Source organism: Hirundo rustica, chromosome 19 (assembly GCF_015227805.2).
Source record: "Hirundo rustica isolate bHirRus1 chromosome 19, bHirRus1.pri.v3, whole genome shotgun sequence".
NCBI classification, from domain to species: domain Eukaryota; kingdom Metazoa; phylum Chordata; class Aves; order Passeriformes; family Hirundinidae; genus Hirundo; species Hirundo rustica.
The window spans coordinates 6148817-6168106 of NC_053468.1; the positions used below are offsets into that span (position 1 = coordinate 6148817).

The 19290-nt window shown below is 49.1% G+C and overlaps 1 protein-coding gene across 3 annotated transcripts; it reads right to left on the reverse strand.

Moving 5' to 3' along the window:
- Positions 1-2022: 2022 nt before the first annotated feature.
- ORAI2 (ORAI calcium release-activated calcium modulator 2) lies at positions 2023-19290 on the reverse strand. Of its 3 annotated transcripts, XM_058422995.1 has the most exons (5): positions 18678-19290; positions 17833-18017; positions 15361-15408; positions 12343-12583; positions 2030-6979 (listed from the first exon to the last, which is right to left on the reverse strand). In XM_058422995.1, exons 4-5 carry the CDS (start codon positions 12568-12570, stop codon positions 6434-6436), a joined length of 774 nt encoding a protein of 257 aa, XP_058278978.1. In that variant the 5' UTR covers positions 12571-12583; positions 15361-15408; positions 17833-18017; positions 18678-19290; the 3' UTR covers positions 2030-6433. The 3 variants fall into 3 exon arrangements, with proteins under 3 accessions (XP_039938733.1, XP_058278978.1, XP_039938732.1); XM_040082799.2 differs by lacking the exons at positions 17833-18017; positions 18678-19290 and adding an exon at positions 17175-17334 and having other exon boundaries at positions 2023-6979; XM_040082798.2 differs by having other exon boundaries at positions 17833-19290.

Genomic DNA, 19290 nt, shown 5'->3' on the forward strand with positions numbered 1-19290 from the left:
ACAGTCTCACCTGCAGCAGGAAAACAGCAACGTTGCCAGCAGCAGGCAGTGCTGCCTGGCTTTGCTTGGTAAGGAAAGGGGACAGATCTCGGTGTCCCTGCACTGCTGTTCTAACCCAAAAGTGCTTCCACAGGATTTGCTGCGCAGTAAAGCACTCCTGCCACAGGCACTGCCCTCTCTTTTCTGCAGGGGAGGGAGCTCTTCACTCAGGACAGTTACCAGGAATCAGATGGGTCAATCAGGTTATTTTTTCATCAGTTTAAGCCAACAGATATAACCAGAGCTTTCTGTGGGCTGCAAGGAGCCAGGTTCAGTTTAGTGCCAATTCCAGCAGGAACCTGCTAGCAGGGCTCCCATGGGCAGTCCCAAACTCCAAACCTCCATCCAGGTAGGCTGGTGAGTGTCCTCAAGGAGCTCCAGCAGCGGTTCCAGCAGTCACAGCACATCCCCTCTGATGGAACCTCTTCACTGCAAACACAGACACACAACAGGCAGGCCACGCCTGCTCGCAGCATGCTCTGTCCCAGGAAATTCCTCATAGGCTGCAACTGGAAGATGGTAGATCTAGGTTAGATATTTGGAAGAAATTCTTCCCTGTGAGAGTGGGGAGGCCCTGGCACAGGTTCCCCAGAGAAGCTGTGGTTGCCTCTGGATCCCTGGGAGTGTCCAAGGCCAGGCTGAAGGATCCTGGTCTAGTGGAAGTTGTCCCTGCCCGTGGCAGGGGGTAGGAACTAGATGATCATTAAAGTCCCTTCCAACCCAACCCATTCTGTGACTGTCCAGCTCACTCCCAAAAGCTGGCAGTGCTCTGAGAGCAGCAGTTCCTCACCTCTTCTGCAGCCCGGTGTCCACAGGGCTCAGCAGCGCTGGGAGTGGGATATGCCCAGGACAGCACCTGCAGCTGCTGCTGGAGCAGAGGGGCTTTGTCCAAGCAGGACGAGGAGCCTGCCTGCCTGGCACAGACACACAGGGAGGACACGCAGCACGGGCTGTCACAGAGAGAGCAAACACTGCACCTGGATCCTCCTCACCCTTCAGCTCCAAGCCTCTCCATGGATCTGCTCTCTGCAGCGGTCAAGGTTGCCATTAATTCTTGGCCCTCATTTCCAATGCTTCCTTTTACATTTATATTGTGCTCTCAGGCTGCTAAAACACTTTCTGTGTGCGTCCCTGCTGCTCCATTTCTCTCCACAGTGAAAGCAGATGATGGATTCTGATGAATCAGACTGCCACAATAACTTACACAGTGTTAGTTCATCTTCTGCTCTGCATCTGCTGGCTGAATTTTTCTGCCTTGATTGAACTACACAGGAAGCTGCTGTTCTTGCCGGAAGATTCCAGCTCTTCCTAGCTGATATCTTAAATGTGAAAAAAATGCGAACAATTAAATACTGAGCCAAAAAGTGAGGGCTTTTTCTTGCTGTTTTTGAAGTCCAAAACTTAATCTAGTCACTACACAGGCATTGCTGTGCCAGTCTTTTGACCTTTTTCACCTGTTAAACAGCCTCTTCATCCTCAGATCAAAATGCAATTGCACACCCATCTGTTCAGTATTACTCCTTAAATCTTTATCTAAACTCTCTCCTAAAAAGCCAGAAAACCAGAAAAAATGCCAGAAAATCCTGTTTCTAAGTGTTACAAAACATTAACAATTTACTGTCAAGTACCATAGAAATCTGAGAAAAAGTATGAAGATGTATTCATCTTAATGAGCTCTTAAAAGTAATTTTGTCCACTAGGCTGGTATCATTAACAGAAGACAAACTTTAATAGTCTTCCTGTTACAGGAGTTCCTTGTCTCCTTAACCTCCTTGTAAAACACGTAAAACCCAGACCCTCATTAAAAGGAAGTGCATCTAATTGTTATCTCCTTGTGCATTGCGAAAGGAGAATGATAATATCTGACCAAGCTTTTTTTTTTTTTTTTTTTCCAAAAAGGCAAAACCCAAGTTAACCCATAGAGGATGCTGGAGGACTTGAGCTGCCTTTCAAGAAATCAGTCTGAAATCACCAAGAAGCATATAACTGAGCAAGTTTATCCAGTTTCTCTCACACAGCTGGACAATAACTGAGATACACTCGTTGTTCTACATTAAATATTGATCATGCAGAGGTAAAACAAGAATAGGCAAAGTTAAAATACAGGTTTTCTTTTTTTTTTTTTTTCCTTCCTCTTAGCACTCATGGTTGTCACACCTCTGCAAACTCCCAGCTGGACACACACGGATTCAGGGAAATACTCTCCAAATCCAGCCAGTCAATTTTAATTACTGAAACTGCTTTGAAATGGCTGTAGAGAACCTGTGAGTTAATCAGAAAATATGCCCCCTGGCCCAGCTGAATTTGATTGCAGCTTGAGGGGGTGTTGAGGAAGCTGTCTTAGAAGCTGATGCAAGGAGATTTAAAAGATAAGGAATCTACAGCAGCAGGGAAACTCCAAGGCCTTTTGTTTGTTTGCTTGAAGGCAGGAAAATAAAAGAAAGCACATTGTGAAAGGCAAGGAGGAGCACCTCCACCCCCTGAGCCCAGCACAGGTAACCTCGAGGCAACCTGGGATTGCCCATCCCCACATGCCAGAGCCAGGGAACGGAATGTGGGAGGATGTTGGAGGATGTGGGAGGATGTGGAGGATGTGGGAGGATGTTTTCTCTGCAGCTGCACCCACCCGGTGCTCTCCAGAAACACTTCCAGGTATCTGAGCGCTTACGGCCGCCCCCCCTCCCTCTGCCCGCGGCTCTCGCACGGTATCGCTTTCGTCCATCACATGCTCAAACCCAACATTATTCCATCTCTCAGGGTCACAAAGTCTCCCCGAAAGCCTCCTCTCCACTGAGGGAGCCAGCCCTGCCCCAGGGCGATGTTAAAAATAGAGAGGTCAGAGTGAGAGCTGCCACTGAATACAGCAAAGGGAGAACCCGATCCTGCTCCCTCCAGCTCGCGGTCCTGCCCCTTCTTTACTCCTGCTGAGACGGAAACGGAGAGAGGAATTGCCTCCGAACCAAGGCTGGTGCACGGGACTGATACAAAAAATTGTTGTTCCCCTGTCCTTGAGAGCTCCTTCCCTGCTTTAGGGTGGGCAGACAGGGTTCCTGCACAGCGGCACTTTCCTGCTGGGCAAAAACTGGCCAAAAAATACCTGGAGGAAGACTCTGAAGCAAGGTCTTGGCTGTCCCTGTGCTAAGCTCCAGTGCAAAAATTGGAGAAATAGCTCCAACAAGGCAACAGCTGGTCCAGAGAGGCACAGCCCAAGGGGGTTGAGAATTAGGGCAGCAGCCACCCCAGACTGCAGCAGCCCAGAGCCCAAAGCGGGCACAGAAAACCACGGGAGATCCTCAACACACGTCCCCAGCTGAGGGTGGAACCCTTGGGAGAAGCACTGCCATGCAGGCATCACAGGATTGCAGCCACACAAAACCTGGGACACTCCAAGAACGACAGACACCACAGGAACGACAGAGAGGTGACAGCACGGGACAGACGTGGCCAGGCACGGGCAGACAAACCCAGACGTGACACAGAGAGCTGCCAGCCCTGCTGGGACAGTGTGGAAAGGCTGGCTTGACTGATGGGAATCCTGCTGACAGCCACGGGGGCAGCAGCAGGAGCAAGGAGGATTTTCTGGTGCTGTAGCACAGAAACACCCAGCTGGATAACTACAACATCCCTACTTCCTTCCTTCATGGATGGTACCACATTGAACATTTCTTCAACACAAGTCTGGACCCAACCGTGGTGGAAATGTAAATAAATTGCAGGAAGAGAGGCAGGAGCAAGAAAAGCAAGTGCTGCTGTTGGGAAGGGAGAGGAGTTACAGCATGAAGGTGGATGGGTAACCTTGACAATCGAAGAGCAAAAATACCCCCATGAGCTTCTCATGGAAGGGAGGATTCAGTGCCCAGAGAGACACAAGGAACAAAGCTGCAAGCAAAGACAGAAAGCACGTTATTATTCTGTTTTAGCATTTGCCCTTGGGACACCATCCCAAACTGCACCTCAGACTCGCCCCTGGGGTAAGGTGGTCCCACTCCAGTCACAGATGGGCTGCCTTGAGACTGACCTTGAATGCAATCCCACCTAAGCCTGAACCAGCTATTCTACAAAACCAAAGCACAGTCTCTGCTGCTTTTCTCAATTTGCTGAAGTTTATTACATTCGCAATAAATTAAATGAATGATGCAAGCTGCATTGCTTTTGCAGCACTGTATGCACAGGGGGAAGCTTTTTAAAAAAGATTTTGCAAAAATGGTGCAATGCTTTCCTTGACAGCCTGCTGAACCTCTCAGCACACAAGGTCCTACTATTACTGATGTTAAAGGGGAGTGCAAAGTACAGATGAGAGATTCATCCTGTCTGGTCTGGCTCTGGCCTCTCAGCAGAAATTCTGTTGGTAGGGGAGCCAACACGTGTAGCACTTGGCAGAAAACTCAACTCTGATTCTGTTGTATAAACCTTTTTAATTTTTATTATGGTAAAAAGAGGAGGGAGAGAGGGCAGAGTCCTGGGGAGTTCATATGAATTTCAGGACCACCCCACTTCCTGGAGGACACTCCTTGTTTTTTGCATATGCACATGAATACAGATTAGTCATTTAACACACAAAGACGATTTTCTTTGCTGCACATCAGCCAATATGGTACATGCCAACTGCAGCAAGAACAGCAGATGAAAGCCACAGACACAGTGCTAAGCAACTTGTTCAGCAATGCTCACATTCACATGTAAACAAGAGAGATGAGAGTTGGTTTCCCAAGGCCCACGCCAGAGAGGAATATTGGGATAGTGTCACCCTGCTGCCCTGGGGTTTGCATGTACTCTCCCTTCTGGGAAGCTGACATGTAATACACTGCCATTAGAGCCCTCAAATCCCAGTGGGATAAGGGCCCAGGGTTAAATGGAACCTTATAAACATCCTTAACGAGTTCAGAAACCTATAAGGCCTCGGAGACTCTGAAACTGCAGTTTTGGAGTGCAGAGGAGGAAACCAACACAGGATCAGGGCCAAGAAAATGTGCTTATGCTTCTTGCAGCCCTGTGTGTCAGAAAGCCTGACTTTCCCTTGAAAGAGCTGATGATTCCAAAACATTCTTTTCTCTCCACAAAGTTACCAAAAATCATTAAATCAAGGGGTTTTTTTACAGAAGATTTCACCCACGAGGATGCTATGGAATTTACAAGCTTCCCTTGCTAAGCAACACAGACATGCAAGTGTCATTGTCTCAGCTGCTGCAAAAAGAAATGAGCTCAAAGGAAAGGGATAGCTCGTTAATGGCACACAGCATTCCTGCCAGATCCAGCTCCATCAGGCTCGTCAGGCCAGCTCCAGGTTCCACCCGAGGAGTTGTCTGCTTTGGTAGAGGGAGAAGGAAGCATTCATTTCTGACAGAAAAATGCTACAGTCAATTAAAAAAAGAAAAACAAAAAACAAAACCTCAAATGATGAAATAACACAGGACTGGGCTTGTTCTCTCCAGCAAACCGGGCAAAAGGCATCACAGCAATGCACAAATGAAGAAGACACAGTGGCAGATTTCTACAATACCTGCTGTCACTACTTTACCTCCTTGAAACTTGATTTGTTAGTCCTTCAAAGTCTTGTCTCATTAAATTCCCTGTCACTGTTCTGTTTTAAGAATGTCCTTGTTAAAACTAAAACACCTGTAAGCCTTCCCTGGGCACTCTTGCCTCTTATTGGGAAAAAACACATGATCTTGGCACTTGCTCAACCTAAGGTGACAGATGCCGCTGAAGAAAGTACGAGAAAACTTCCCAGGCTCCTGCAATTCAAAATCCTACATCCCAAGCTGTAAAAAAATATAGCAAAGAGTAGCAAAAAAAGAACATAAAAGCTAAGGCTGTTTTCTTTCTGTTTATATATTTATGGAATACTTGCTTTGGAACAATGGTGATCAACATTCTCAGTTTCTGTTGTGCTTTCCTGGATGTCCTTGAGTCAGCTGCAGGTACCCACATTAATCAGCTCTGCTCTAGGAATGAGCTGCCAGTTAATTGTGGCTGCACTGACAGCCAGGGAGTTCTGACATGTAAGACAGGTCCTACACACACACACACACACACACACACACACACACACACACACACACACACAGGCTTTTGGGACAGCCAATGCAGTTTCACTTTTGGCAATGGAATATTGCATTTGTAAAAAATACAGATTTTTGGCTACCAATGTTAAGGTAGATAAAGTTTTGACCTTGAACACCACGGCAGTGTCAACTTAAGTACCAAGTGTGTGGGACCAGAACCAGGGCAGAGCCCCCCAGCACGTGGAACAGCACAGGAACCACAGCTAGAAATGGCAGGCAAGTAGCATTTACAGATTTAAGCCTCAAGAAAATCCATCCCTGGTGCTTCTCACCAAGCAGCAGACCAGGTATTTTGCTCTCAGCCCTGGCTGAGCTGTGTGCAGGCTCTGTCACACCACCTGCATGCCTCTGTCGTGCCCATCTAGCTGCACTTTCAGTTTGTGGAGCTCCTCGATCTCCCGGTTGTGCCGCTCCGTTTTGTGCCGCACCAAGGAGCGGTAGAAGTGGATGGTGAAGACGACAAAAATCAAACCCACGGGCACCATGATGATGGTGGACACCAGCGCCGACTGCCACCCCGCGTGGCCGCTGGGCTTCTCCGCGTTGGCGGTCTCGTTTTTCAGGATGGAGCCCACCGGCAGGAATTTTATCCAGCACAGGAGCACGACTTCGGCAAGGAAAAGGAGGATTCCCAGGACGGTGGAGAAGCCCCAGGCCAGCTCGATGTAGGGGTGCATGCGCTCGTGGGGGGACTCGCTGATGGAGTTCAGGTTGTGGATGTTGCTCACGGCCTCCACGTTGGGCAGGATGCAGGTGCTGATGAGCAGGGCGAAGAGGTGAACGGCCACCAGCACCGTCGTGCAGGCGCTGAAGGCGATCAGCAGCATCTGGGGGTACTTGTACTGCACCTCCAGCTGCACCTCCACCATGGCGACCTGCGGAAGGAACAAAGAGCTTGTCAACACCTGCTGGCTTTCCTCTTCTCGAGGCTTTCAGCCAGGAAAGCATCTCGATTCAGGAAGAACACCTCAGGTCAAGTACACACTCCAGAGCTTTTTGGGATGGCAGCCCGGATGGATCGCTGCTGTCACCCACGAGGATGCACACGCTGCCTGTGCTGCAGCCACTCTGAGACTGGTTTTATCAAAGAACACTCCTCTCCTTGCCACCATGAGCCACAGGAACTTCCCCAAACACAGCACACAAGAGAAGGAGCTCATTAGATGCCACATGGGGCTGGGAGGCAGCTAACAGCCTGCTATAACTCCCCATCACACCCTCTAGTGCCACTCCTTCCTTGCGGCTGCAGCGCAGGAAGTTTCAACTTCAGGCGTGTGAAGAAAAGCAAAACCAAGCAGCTCCTCTGGCCAGTGGCCAGCCAGGTTTCACTACCCACCATGGGAAGCACGCAAGCTACTTTATAGCTTAAGTTAGCCCATAGTTAAAATAACTGCCTTCTATCCTCAGAACAGTTTATGTTTGTTCTTATTACAAATATGCCCAGATAAATAACTTTTAAGTTATTTATATCCTCAAATTTCTCCCTTGAGAGGTAATAATTTAGTGATACACCCAGCAGAAGTGGATAGCTACTGGTTTATGGGTGTGCTCAGTAACCCAGGAGTCTCCTTCCCAAAACAAGAGCTATCACACAGCAGGTCTCTAAAGCTATTTTTACTTTAATCAAATAAAGCTTAAGAAGCAGAATGCGTGCAAGAGAACAGGAAGCTCTTTTGAGACCAGAACTGGAGTCCTGTTAACTGGTTTAGCATAAGAATTTTTCAAATTACTTAAGCAACCTGTGAAGCAAACCAGTACTTCTGTGTGGTGGCACCCCTGAAAGGACTGCACAAACCTTCTGCAAAGAAAAGACACAAAAGCAGTGGACAAGACTATCAAACATTCCTCTCTAGCAGCTGGCTTGGATCTGTAGTTGCCCTTCATGATTTACAGAGAAGTGAACTCTCTTGGCAGCAAGAAAAACCTCTGGTGATCCCAGCTGACCTGCTGCTCCAGCACAGCACAGCTTGCTGGAAAGAAGCCCCTCTAAAGAACATCATGAGAAGGCAAAGTTTCAAATCTGCACTCAATTCTGGGACACTGAAGGATTTTGCAGAACTGACTCATGATTATGTTATCTAGACTTCACATGAGGCTTCCCTGAGCAGCCATTTCAGGCTCTGTATAATCACCTGCACCACTTGCTCTGGTATGACTTGTTCACAATATTATTTAGGCACTGGAAGATTAGGGGTATGCTCATGTTGTCCCTGTTGGAAGCCCTGAGAAGGATTAAAGGGAATGGAAACCAGCTGGCATGACTGCTGCCCTACCTACATTTGCTCTGAAACCCATCAGATCACAGTCAAGTCTGAACAGATTTACCAGCAAGCAAGATACAACACGTGTGGAAAAATGGTCAATCTCTACAAGTCTGGATTTTATAGCTTCATCAACTATTAAAGACATTAGAGACACCATAAATACTGTGATAGTTCTCAGGCATTCCCAGCCTTCTGTTCTGATCATGAACATGTCAGGGTTTTACCTTTGTTTGTTTGTTTGTTTTTATCGGCTCCTGGTTGCAGTTTACAGTAGTTCTTGTTGTATAGCAGAGAAAATCCTAACACAGGACTGGCTTCAGTATCAATTGCAAGGTCAATTTAATTAGAACAGATTTCACGTTGCCTTGTGTATGCTCCCTTTGCAGTTCCCCTTATATTGACTCGAGAGGGAGGAGATCAGATTTATTCTCTGCTTCACTGTACAATGAATTTGTACAGCACTGTGGTTGCCAGTCACGCCCCATCAGCCAGGAAAACCTGCAGGTACATTGTTCATTATGGGGTGCTGTAATACCCAGAGACACAGCTGAATGGGAATTGTACCTGCATGTCCAATTTATAGCTTTATATTAAAGCTGAAAGCCTGGCTCGTGTCAACATATCAATTTCTGCTTGTTATCCTTCACATGAGTAGCACTTTTCAGCTAATTGGATGTTTCCTCCCAGACTAACCTATTCCCCAGGGCGAGCTTCAGCTGTGTGATGTGATGAATTTTTAACACTGACTGATGGCTCAGTAAGAGGTATTTCAGTGAAAAACACCAATCCAGATAGGGCAGCAAGGCAGAAAAACAGTTCATTTAAGCCAAACAAGTACTGAAAAGGTGAGTGAGCTCTTATTGCTTTACCCAGCACAGGCTGTCATGTCATTCCCTGACCGGGATGAGAGAAAGAGGACAAGCTGACATAACCCATTTAAAAATCATTAAATATGCTGCCTAGCCTGTAAAACTATTAATATGTCATGTTTGATACAATTATACTCTTCCACGTAATAGCCCCCTTCATTTTAACCTCTTCCCAGAAGCAACTTTGCAAGGCTGAGCTCTCTGCCAAGCCATGGAATATTTCAGCACAGGCTTAATTTTAAGCTTGAGAATAACCCAGCTGAACTCCAGAATTACAGGATCAAGGGCTCACAACATTTTAGAATTAAACTGCAATTAAATTGCATGCAATGATGGTGGGGTTTAGACCAGTACAACTCAGACCATCTACAACAAAGGTATTATTCATCTTGAGAAATTTAGACCGGACAGATAATATCAAGCAAAAGGATGACAAATGCCTTAACATAAACCATGACACATTCTCACAGATGGTTTGGCAGACTGTAAAAACAATAACTCCAGTAGGTCTGAAAGGGTTTTTGTTTTGGTTGTTTTTTTTTAATCAAACACATATCCTGTAGCAATTGGATAAGTCTTGGGAAGATGGATTAGCAGTAATAGCTCTTATTTCCATCAGGAAAATTATTAAGGAGGTTTCCTAAGCTCCCTCTACATTTCCTTTATTTGCAGCCTCCTCGGGGCAGATGCAGCTGCCCTACAGCCCACCTCCAAGCAGACCTGGCACTGGAATGACCCACATCCTCCTGCCCTGCCTCAGTGCTCTGCCAGAAATACCAGGGATGGTAACGAGGAAGGTTCACATTATTCTGCAGCCTGTCCAGAAGGAGCTGGATCAGAGCCATGGCCTGTTGATTAAATATCCATCAGCTCACAATAATTTCAGCCAATATGGAGTTAGCTTGAATCAAACACACCGACAGGGAAGTAAATAAAGCAATAGCCAAGCCCTGGATGACATTTGTTTATGTAATCAAATGAACTCGAGGATCTGGGGAAAGTTTAATAGAATCACAGAATCCTTCAGACTGGAAAACACCTTTAGGACCACAGAATCCAACACTACACCAGCACTGCCAAGTCCACCACTAAACCATGGCCCCAAGTGCCACGTCTACACATATTTATCACTAAATAACTTCTCTTCTTTCATCAATAGCCAAAGAGGTACTCTTATTAGAGAGTAAACATCCGTGTACCAAATTCCTGCATACCGGTGGAGAAATAACCCAGGAGGAACAAACACCTCAGCTTTCCAATCAGATGGGGGAAAAGCCTGCTAATAAAAAGAATTCCTTATTGCAAGAGATTTTATTTCTTAGTTATTGATTTCAGGTCTATTTCTTACGTTAGGCTGGTGAGCATAATTAACACTACTTACACCTATGTATATTCAACTGCAATTTAAACAGTTCAAAGAGAATGTTTAAACCAGTGGTTAATTTTGTGTGTTTGCCAAGGACTTCCAGCAACTTTCTGCTGTGAGAGCTGAGAAAGTGTGCTTTGTTTTTGGAGATGTGGCTCAGCCCTGCAGCGTGGGTGGGCTGCAAGCCCCTGAGTCTCAGTGGTGCCAGTGACAGCACAGCCCAGCAGGGACATCTTGTGTGACCACGCTGGTAGATCTGTCCCCCAAAACCACAAAATGTTAATTTAATAATCGTATTAAGGACAACAGTCACAACTCCAGTAACCAGAGGCACACAGAGCATGCACGTGAGAGGCTTTTCAGAGGAAAACTCCTGTGTGAGAGAAGTCTACAGGAGAGCACCCAGCTTTCTCAAAAACAGGAGGGACCTTCTGCCCCTGCAGCACACAAGCTTGGTTACAAACCAACACAGACTTTGAGAAAAGCTTTTAAGAACATCTTTTGCACACAGCCAGTGAGTGGAAAGCGTGGAAAGCAATGAGCACCCTGTCTCCACTCCAGCCTGCAGCTTTCCTGCTTCACTTTGGGTGACCAACTTCATCATCCCAGGCTGCTGTAATGTTATGGATGATTCATGATCTGGGGGGCTGGGGGAGGAAAAACCAGCGGAAGGAAGCTAAAATAAAACAAGAAAGGCGATCTGGAAAGTTCCTGAGATCTGTCCTTCCCTCCTAGCTTCTGAGCTGAGGGATGAAACATCTTCACATCGTGTCCCACGCCATCCAGGCGCTGCCCTCTGCCCCTCTGCTGACAGACCTCGGGAACAACCAGACCTGCCCACTTCCTAAACAGGAAACCTCCCCAAAACTGGTTTCAATTCTCACTCCCAGTAAGCAAAAGCTGATGGGAGATAAAGGGGCTCACACTGGCATGTGGTGTGTGTTTATGGTGGTGTTTTAACACACAGCTCAGACAGGCCTGAGCACTGGACCACTGACTGTCTCGGTCTTGTTTATTTGCTCACTTCTGACACGGTTCTGACCTATGCAAATCACTTCCAAATAGCACCCAAGTGCTGTACAACGGAAAGCAAGCACCAGGGATCCCTTCCAAAAGGCAGCACTGACAAAAATATACCGGGTTTGGCTCCCTGCAGGCTGCAGAGCCCTCTGACACCAGGTCTGAGGCTCAGGGCCTCTTCTCACACCTCAGTGGTAGAACACGATCTCCCTGATCACGCTGTGCAAACTTCACTTTGGCAGACTGTGACCCAACCTCCACCTTATTTTAGACACCGTGACCTGAGAAAACATGCAGAGAAATTAAAATAACGTTCAGGACCACAGCAACCACAGGGGCCTGAAAGCGCTCCACACCCAAGAGCAGCCTGCATGAGGGCAGCCAGCACAGGACAGCCTCGGGGCCAAAGGACATCCTGGATTGTTTAGCAATGCTGCTAGAGCATTTGGGATCACTTGCAGGTAGGGGATTCATACTTTTACGAGGCTGACTTGGGAATGTGTGGGTTGGCTGTTAGACAGCTCCTGTATCCCTGCTGCAGTGAGACAGCCAGCCTCAAAATTTGCAGCAGCAGCCAAACAGAAGCCCCCAGGTAGATGCCTCCTGTCTCTTCAGGAAACAACTGCCTGCTTCTTCCCAGGAGGAAAACACTGATTAATAGTTGATTTGAGGCAACCCAAAAACCTTCACAGTTCAAAGAGCTATAAAGCACACATTACCATTGCAAATCCAGAGAGCAGAGCAGAGGTTCTGCTGGAGGCTTTCAGTTTGGCTCGGCTCAGGTACAATTTTCTCCAGGAAAGGGCTTGAACGGAGTGGTGGTTGGACGTGACCAATTCCAGGTAGCTGCGCCGGACCCAGTCCCGATAATCCATGCCCTTTGTGCCCGGCTCAGAGCAGCAGGCAGGAGTGGAAGGATCCACCGGAACGTTTAGTTCAGAGCTCATGATGAGAGAAGTGCTGAGGGAACAAAACAGTCATGTTCAAGAGGGGGTGGTGCACAGGATGAGCATCAACTACTGGAAAAGCTGCAGTTGAACAAAGCTGCCCTTGGTCAGTGGAAAATGATGGGCCAAATAACATCACACTTGGAAGACAGAACCCCATAATCCATAATTGCTAAAAATGACCACGAGAACTAGGAAAGATTACAAAGGTACGCCTGGGAACTACCGCAGTAGAAATTCAGAAAGGCTGCACAGCATCGGGATTTTCATTTCAGAGCAGGCACCTTAACTTTGCCCTTTAATTCCTTCTCGCTCATAAAAAAACTGTTTTACATAAATACACGTGCCCCTCATCTTATCTTGGTTTTGAGTCGACAGTTCATTTCCCAGTGCATCATGGGCTAGCTCCAAATGCATCTCAGAGTACCAAACACCAGTCCAGGGAGTCACTTTTTGCCCGTTCTTTGGAAACCGTTCCTCCTGGGTTACAATGTGGGGTGTGACCAAACTGTGAATTCTACTCCCATCCACATCATTCCTGATGAACTGTTAATGGCCTCTTGCAGGAGCTGCACAGTGCACGCCCGACCCCCCAGGCTGCAAGCTGGGTGTTAGATAAGGGAAGGAGGCAAACCCTGCATGGCAGGGTGGGGTTTCTTTGTCTTCACAAGTTAACTCAGCCGCGATAAATACACCCAGCCCACGGGGGTCATCCCTGCCAATGGGCCAACAATGGGCACCAATGGGCAGCTGTAACGACCTAGGGCATGAAGAACTCCCCAGAATAGCCTGTGACTCACAGGATCACATCGCTCCATTGTGAAATTCCCAGCTCCGGGGGAGGTATCGAACCTTCCCGCCTGCATCTGTCTGTATGTTATCTGGGCAGTTTGGGGACATCCGAACTTCCACAGGAGGACCAGAGCACCCACAGGACCACTGCAACCATCACTTTAACAGCACTGCAACCACTGTTTAATCAGACTGCAACCACCCTGACCAACACGGGCCAGGTTGTACTCTGACTTTGTGGGTTTCAGAGAGTTTTTCTGTATCACTGCATCTATTTAATCTTTCTATCAAATTGTAACTCCAATCTGAAGTCTGTCTCAGGGTATTTCTGTGGGGGTTAATCTCTCCCCCTGGTTTACTTTTGAACCAGCACACCGGTTTTTCTCAAAGCTCAGTTTAGGTGAGCACAGTTCTTCCCCAACAATCACAGAGCTGAACGCTGTGTAGGGTTAACAAATGACCTTCCCAAGCTTTTGCAGTGGGAAGTTGAATTTCCTGAGCTGCTCACACTCCATTTATCAGCCACATTTGACCAAGAATCCTCTTCCCTTACTTCCACTGGTGGCTCTGAGCGGCGGGAAAGGAAAAGGCAATTCCAAGGGCGAAAGCAAACTTCTTCCAGGAAATTACATCATCTTCAGATTCAAGGGATTACACTGAGAGATGAATGAAAGCGGCAAGAATATTTCAAGGGGTGGAAGCCTTACAGAAAACATCCCCAGGCTGCTGCCAAATGGCTCCGGTGATCCCCAGGCACAACATCCATGGAATATTTTGTGCAAATATTTCTCAGCTCTGACAGACATCTGAAACTAACTCAGCCTTCGAAAGAACGGAAACCACGATTCCTTGTTTAATTCCCTCACTCACAACTGTGGTGGCGGCAGAGACACCAGAGCTGCACCTTCTGTCCATAAAACACTCACCAGCTCCCAGGAGGAGGAGATGCTGCCCAGAATCACACCTGGTGTGGCACTAATTAGTCCCAGCACCACTTCTCAAGGTCACAGGCACCGTTCAGCCCGGCCTGCATCCCCCCAGCTCCCCACGTACAGGGGCCACATGGGAACAGCTAATAAAGCCATCACTGCTGGGAGACTTGGAGAAATGGCAAAGATCAAAAGGACATCAACTGCCCACAACTCTGAATGCTGTTACTAAAAGGGAAGGAAGCTGTTTCAGGCACAATAACAAAGAACAGCAAATAAAGCACTGCAGGTCCAAGGCTGTCCCTCCTGAACACGGGGGGGCTTTCAGGTTCCGGTCCCCCCAGACATAACAAGGATGGCAGCACAGGATGATTCCTGGGAAGGTTGTGACAAGGCCGCTGTTACAGCCCCTGGAACACTCCAGGGAGGTTCCTGACCTGCTCAGGAATTTTCTAAATATTTAGAAGTAGCAAAAATAAAAAAACCCCAAACAAACAAACAAAAAAGAAAGGCATACTAGAACATTTATGCTATAATAAAAACAAAGAGAAACAATAATAGGGACAAACCTTCCTGCTTGGTCCGTGTTTCCAGAAAAGGCAAGAATCACCTATTTTACAGAATAAAAAAAGCCTCCTGGGAGGATTGGAGGAAGAAACAATCTGTGAGCAGCAAAACTATGTAGCTGTTTCCTGTGACAACATCCTGTGTGGATCCTGCAATGTATAGCATGGAGTGAATGCACTCCCTTTGTCCCCAGCTGGGACAGTGATGGCCTCTACTCTGCCATTTATTTTCATAAAATACTTAGGAACTTTCTATGTAGGAAACTTTGACCTCTGGGAAAAATTCCATTAAAAAGACAAATGAATACAGAGGTTACAGAGAGGGCAAGAGAACCCAATCACATCTGCTTCTTCCCTTAGAAAAATAAGCTAAAAATACCACAAGGCTGAATTTTCACTCTGGAGCAGCTCAAGAGATGTTCTCAAATAAGTAAACAGCTTCAGAATGAAATCCATAAACACAAATGTAACCCAAACAAGCAGTGCCCAGAAGTCAGACTCACCTTGCTGGCTATGGACATGGAGGGGGACTGCGTGGAGGGCTCCAAGGGCTGAAACACAAGACCAAAGAAGCATTTTACATGCACTGTAGCTGGAGCAGTTTTACTCTGGAAATACTTTTCAGCCTGTCATCTGCATCAGGGCAAGCTTATTCTGGAGATTTCACCTTCCTGCCTCGCAAAGTTAAAGGTTTAAGTTGTTCTTACAGAAATAACTATCAGACAGGGTTTGACTGCACAGGGCTGTTGAATTCTGGATGGGGAATGAGGAATCCTCCAGGAGACTTTTCCTCAGGCAGCCCTGGCTAAGTCCATCCCAGCTGTGTCTTCACTCACTTCCCCTGCACCACCAACACATCTGACCCCACTTCATCTCGCACTGGGAGGACAGAAAGCTCTCTGTGATTGCTCCCTTATGTTGATTTTCTTAACCTGCCAAGTGCTGTCCTTTGGAAAAGGGAAAGCCTTTGCCTCCTCCAATCTCAGGGCTCGTGTGGGGTTTTCTCCACAGCTGGGAATGAAGCCAAAACCACCAGGGCCGAGCTGAGTGGATCCCCCTCCCACCACTGCCGTGCTCAGTCACCCACAGAGCGCTGTCTCTGCAGCACTGGCAGCTCCTCTGCCCGGTTTTGGGATACCAACCCCCTCCTCAGTCCCAGGTTTCTGCCCCACACTCCCAAACTGATCTGTGGGTTTGTGCCAGTCCCTGTCTAACATTGTTCAAGCCCCTGCAGGCCATGGCTAAGCCAAATCCCAAGCCCTGTTACTCCACCCCGATGAACTCAAGCTGTCTTTGCCATGGGAAATCCCTTCTTATGTTCTCTTCAGGCTTAGGACTCCTCCAAGCAGCACTCCTGAGGTGTCCGAGTACCCAGTGTGAACAGCCCGTAGCTGTGATCACCCTTGTGGCAGCAGGGGATCACCCCCCAGGCAGGATGTGACCCCGATCCCACCACCACAGATGGGATCCTCCTCACAGGGCACCTTCTTCCAGCCACCTTCACACACCCTGGGCAGGGGTAAATATCCCACACAGCGAGGATCTCCCCTCCAACAACAGCCTCAGACAGGGGATCCCTCAAGCCAGGATGAGACCCACTCGCAGTGAGCACCTTTCCCTCCAAAAGCAACCTGGAAGAGAGGCTCTTTCCTAGGCAGGGCACAACCTTCCACCACTGCATCCTGATCCAGCATCCCAAGGATCCTCCACATCTCCTCAGGCAGGATGGGACCCAACCCCCCGATCCCGTCCTCCAAAAGCACCCTGGGCCAGGATCTTCCCTGCACCGTATATACTGGAGGTGTCTCCCCTACAGCACTCCGCCGAGAGCATTCCTGTCCCGATATATCCCGCGGGAGCTGCCCTGCTTTCTTCATCCCATGGCACATCCAGAGCACCTCCGGACAGGACGGGACCCCCTTCTCTGCCCACAGCGGACCCTTCCCACTCACCCCCTCCCTCCAGGTGCAGAGGATTGCCCCCAGCTATGCAGGGTGAGGCGCACATCCCACCACCACCGTGCCGGCACGGGATTCCTCCTGGCTGGGCAGGACGAGGCGCGTCCCCCGCGCACCGCCCCGGGCAGGGGAATCCCTGCTCAGGAAGGATAAAACCAACACCCCGGGCAGGGCGAGACTCCCTCCTCCCGGAGCCCCGCGGGCAAGAGATGCTCCCACGTCTGCAGGTCGAGCCCGTCACCCTCCCCACACGCCTGAGGGGACGCCGCCCGCTGCCCCAGAGCGCCGGCCCCGCTAGGGATGAACCCCCTGCGGGCGCGATGCGGCCCCGGGAGCGGCGGGGGCGGGCCGTGTCTCACCGCGCTGCTGTCCGGGGGCCGTGCCGGGACCGCCGGGAGAGGGACCGGGAGCAGAGCAGGAGCTGGAGAGGGATCGGGATCCGGAGAGGGAGCGGGAGCCGGAGCCGCCTCCGCCGCTGCCACGGCAACGCCGGGCACCGGCCACGTGACCCGCAGGAAACGGGGGCCGCACCGCCACGCCCCCGCACGTGACCGCCCGCCCATTGGCCCCTGCCCGGGCTGGCCACGCCCCCTCGGCCGCGGGGGCGGGGCCTGGGGACGCGACCCCCGCCCTGCAGCAGCCCGCGCCCCCGCCCCTCCCGGGGAACCGGGACCGCGCCCGCCCCGCCGCGCCCACGGGGGAGCCCCCGGGGGGTCCGGGGGTCTCGCGAAACGGGGATGGACTCAGCGGTTACAGGGAAAGGGCATCCCCCCGGCACGGAGCCGATCCCGCAGCGCTCGGGGGTCCCGCTGTCAGCATGCATCTGTAGGGGAAAAAAAAATGTCTGCGGATCCCTAAAGTCGCAGTCGGGCCGAAACTCACCCACTGGTAAAGATGCTAGTGGGTGTGGACCTTGCGTTATCTCTAAATCTTGCCACAGAGAAGGTATTGGTGCGATGGGATGCAAATGTGATTTTATTACAATTATTAATTATACAGCAAAAAGTCGCCACTTACATAAGTCAAAAGGCAGCGCTGCTCTGCCTCCGCCGGGCTGAACCTCCTCCGGCTGAGCACAGGCTCCCTGCGAATCCCGACTGCTATCTCCCTGCACTCCTCCGCTATTGACTCAGCAGGAAATCCTGTATAAACCCATCAAAAGGATAGGGACAGCCTTATGGGAAAGAGAGGGAGTTCCTGCCCTGGAAATGAGATAAAGAAAATGCTGAAAGGCAGCACAATGGGTCAGCTTCATCACAGGGTAATCCCATCTTCCTGAATTCCATTCTGCCCGGGGGAGGGAACAAAGGAAAACAATTCTTAAAAACCTAATAAAGAGACAGATACTTGTTATCCTGAGCGTGCTTTTCACCTCTGAGGGCAGGAATACCCCTGCTCGGTTTCAGCACCAACACTGCAGCCTCTCAGGGTCCCACATTTGCACAAACACGTGTAGAAATGGAACAAAGCAAACTTTAGCCCTTGAGGGTTAATCTCCATCAGAGAAAGGAGAAGGACTCCTCTAGAAAAGAACCCAGAGCACGAATTTAGTGTAAGCAGGTCAAACTCCTTGGCAGTTCCAAGCCTGTAAGTTATTACCGCTTTGTTTGTCCTGCTTTTAGAATAGGAAGCAGTTGTAGAGTTGTTCCTGATTTTACTATGCACAGGAGCACTTCCCCTTTTTTACTCCATGGATGATGTTCTCCCCGTTTTGAGGTCACACGGTATTTGCATTTTATTCTAAATGAAGAAACATCCCTTGAAAGCTCCCTTTGAAGTGCTTTGTATTCTCAACGAGCTCGTACTGCCACAAACAACCACAACCCGGCGGAGTGTTTATGGGATTTCACAGCTACACCTACCAAATGCAGCTCCCACTGCTACACTCAGCCACCCCGGCGAGACAGAGCGTGAGGCAGATGCCACCTTCACCAACTCGCTCTCTTTGCTGTTTATGGATTTCACCTACAAACTCAGCATTCCCAGAAAACACAACATGAATAATTCAGCGTGGGCGTCTTAGGGAGGCAGGATGAGGCCACACAACCTGAATTTGTTCAATCACCAAGACAAACTCGAGTTCACCTTCCTGATGGCTGAGGAAAGTGTGTCCTCCCTCAGCAGCACCTGCGCTGCTTAATGCAGAACAGCACTTACTCAGCTCAAAGGCCTGACAAGCTCAGAGGCAGAACATCTTTATTTCTAAGACTCTCAGTTCTTCTCTGCCCATAAAAAACCCTCACGTTTTTGTGGCTCATCCTACAACCTGGCATCCACAGGGTTTGCCTGCCCTAAGGGGGATTCATGTGAAGCAATGCTCATAACTAATCTCTCCACAGGGAAAATGCATCTGAATGAAACACTGACACAACTTGCAGCATCTGCCCCTGTGGAGACTGAGCAGAAAACAGTCCCATGCAGATCTCTAACCTGGGGCGCGGTGGGGATACGGACCTGGCAGGGCACAAGTTATCC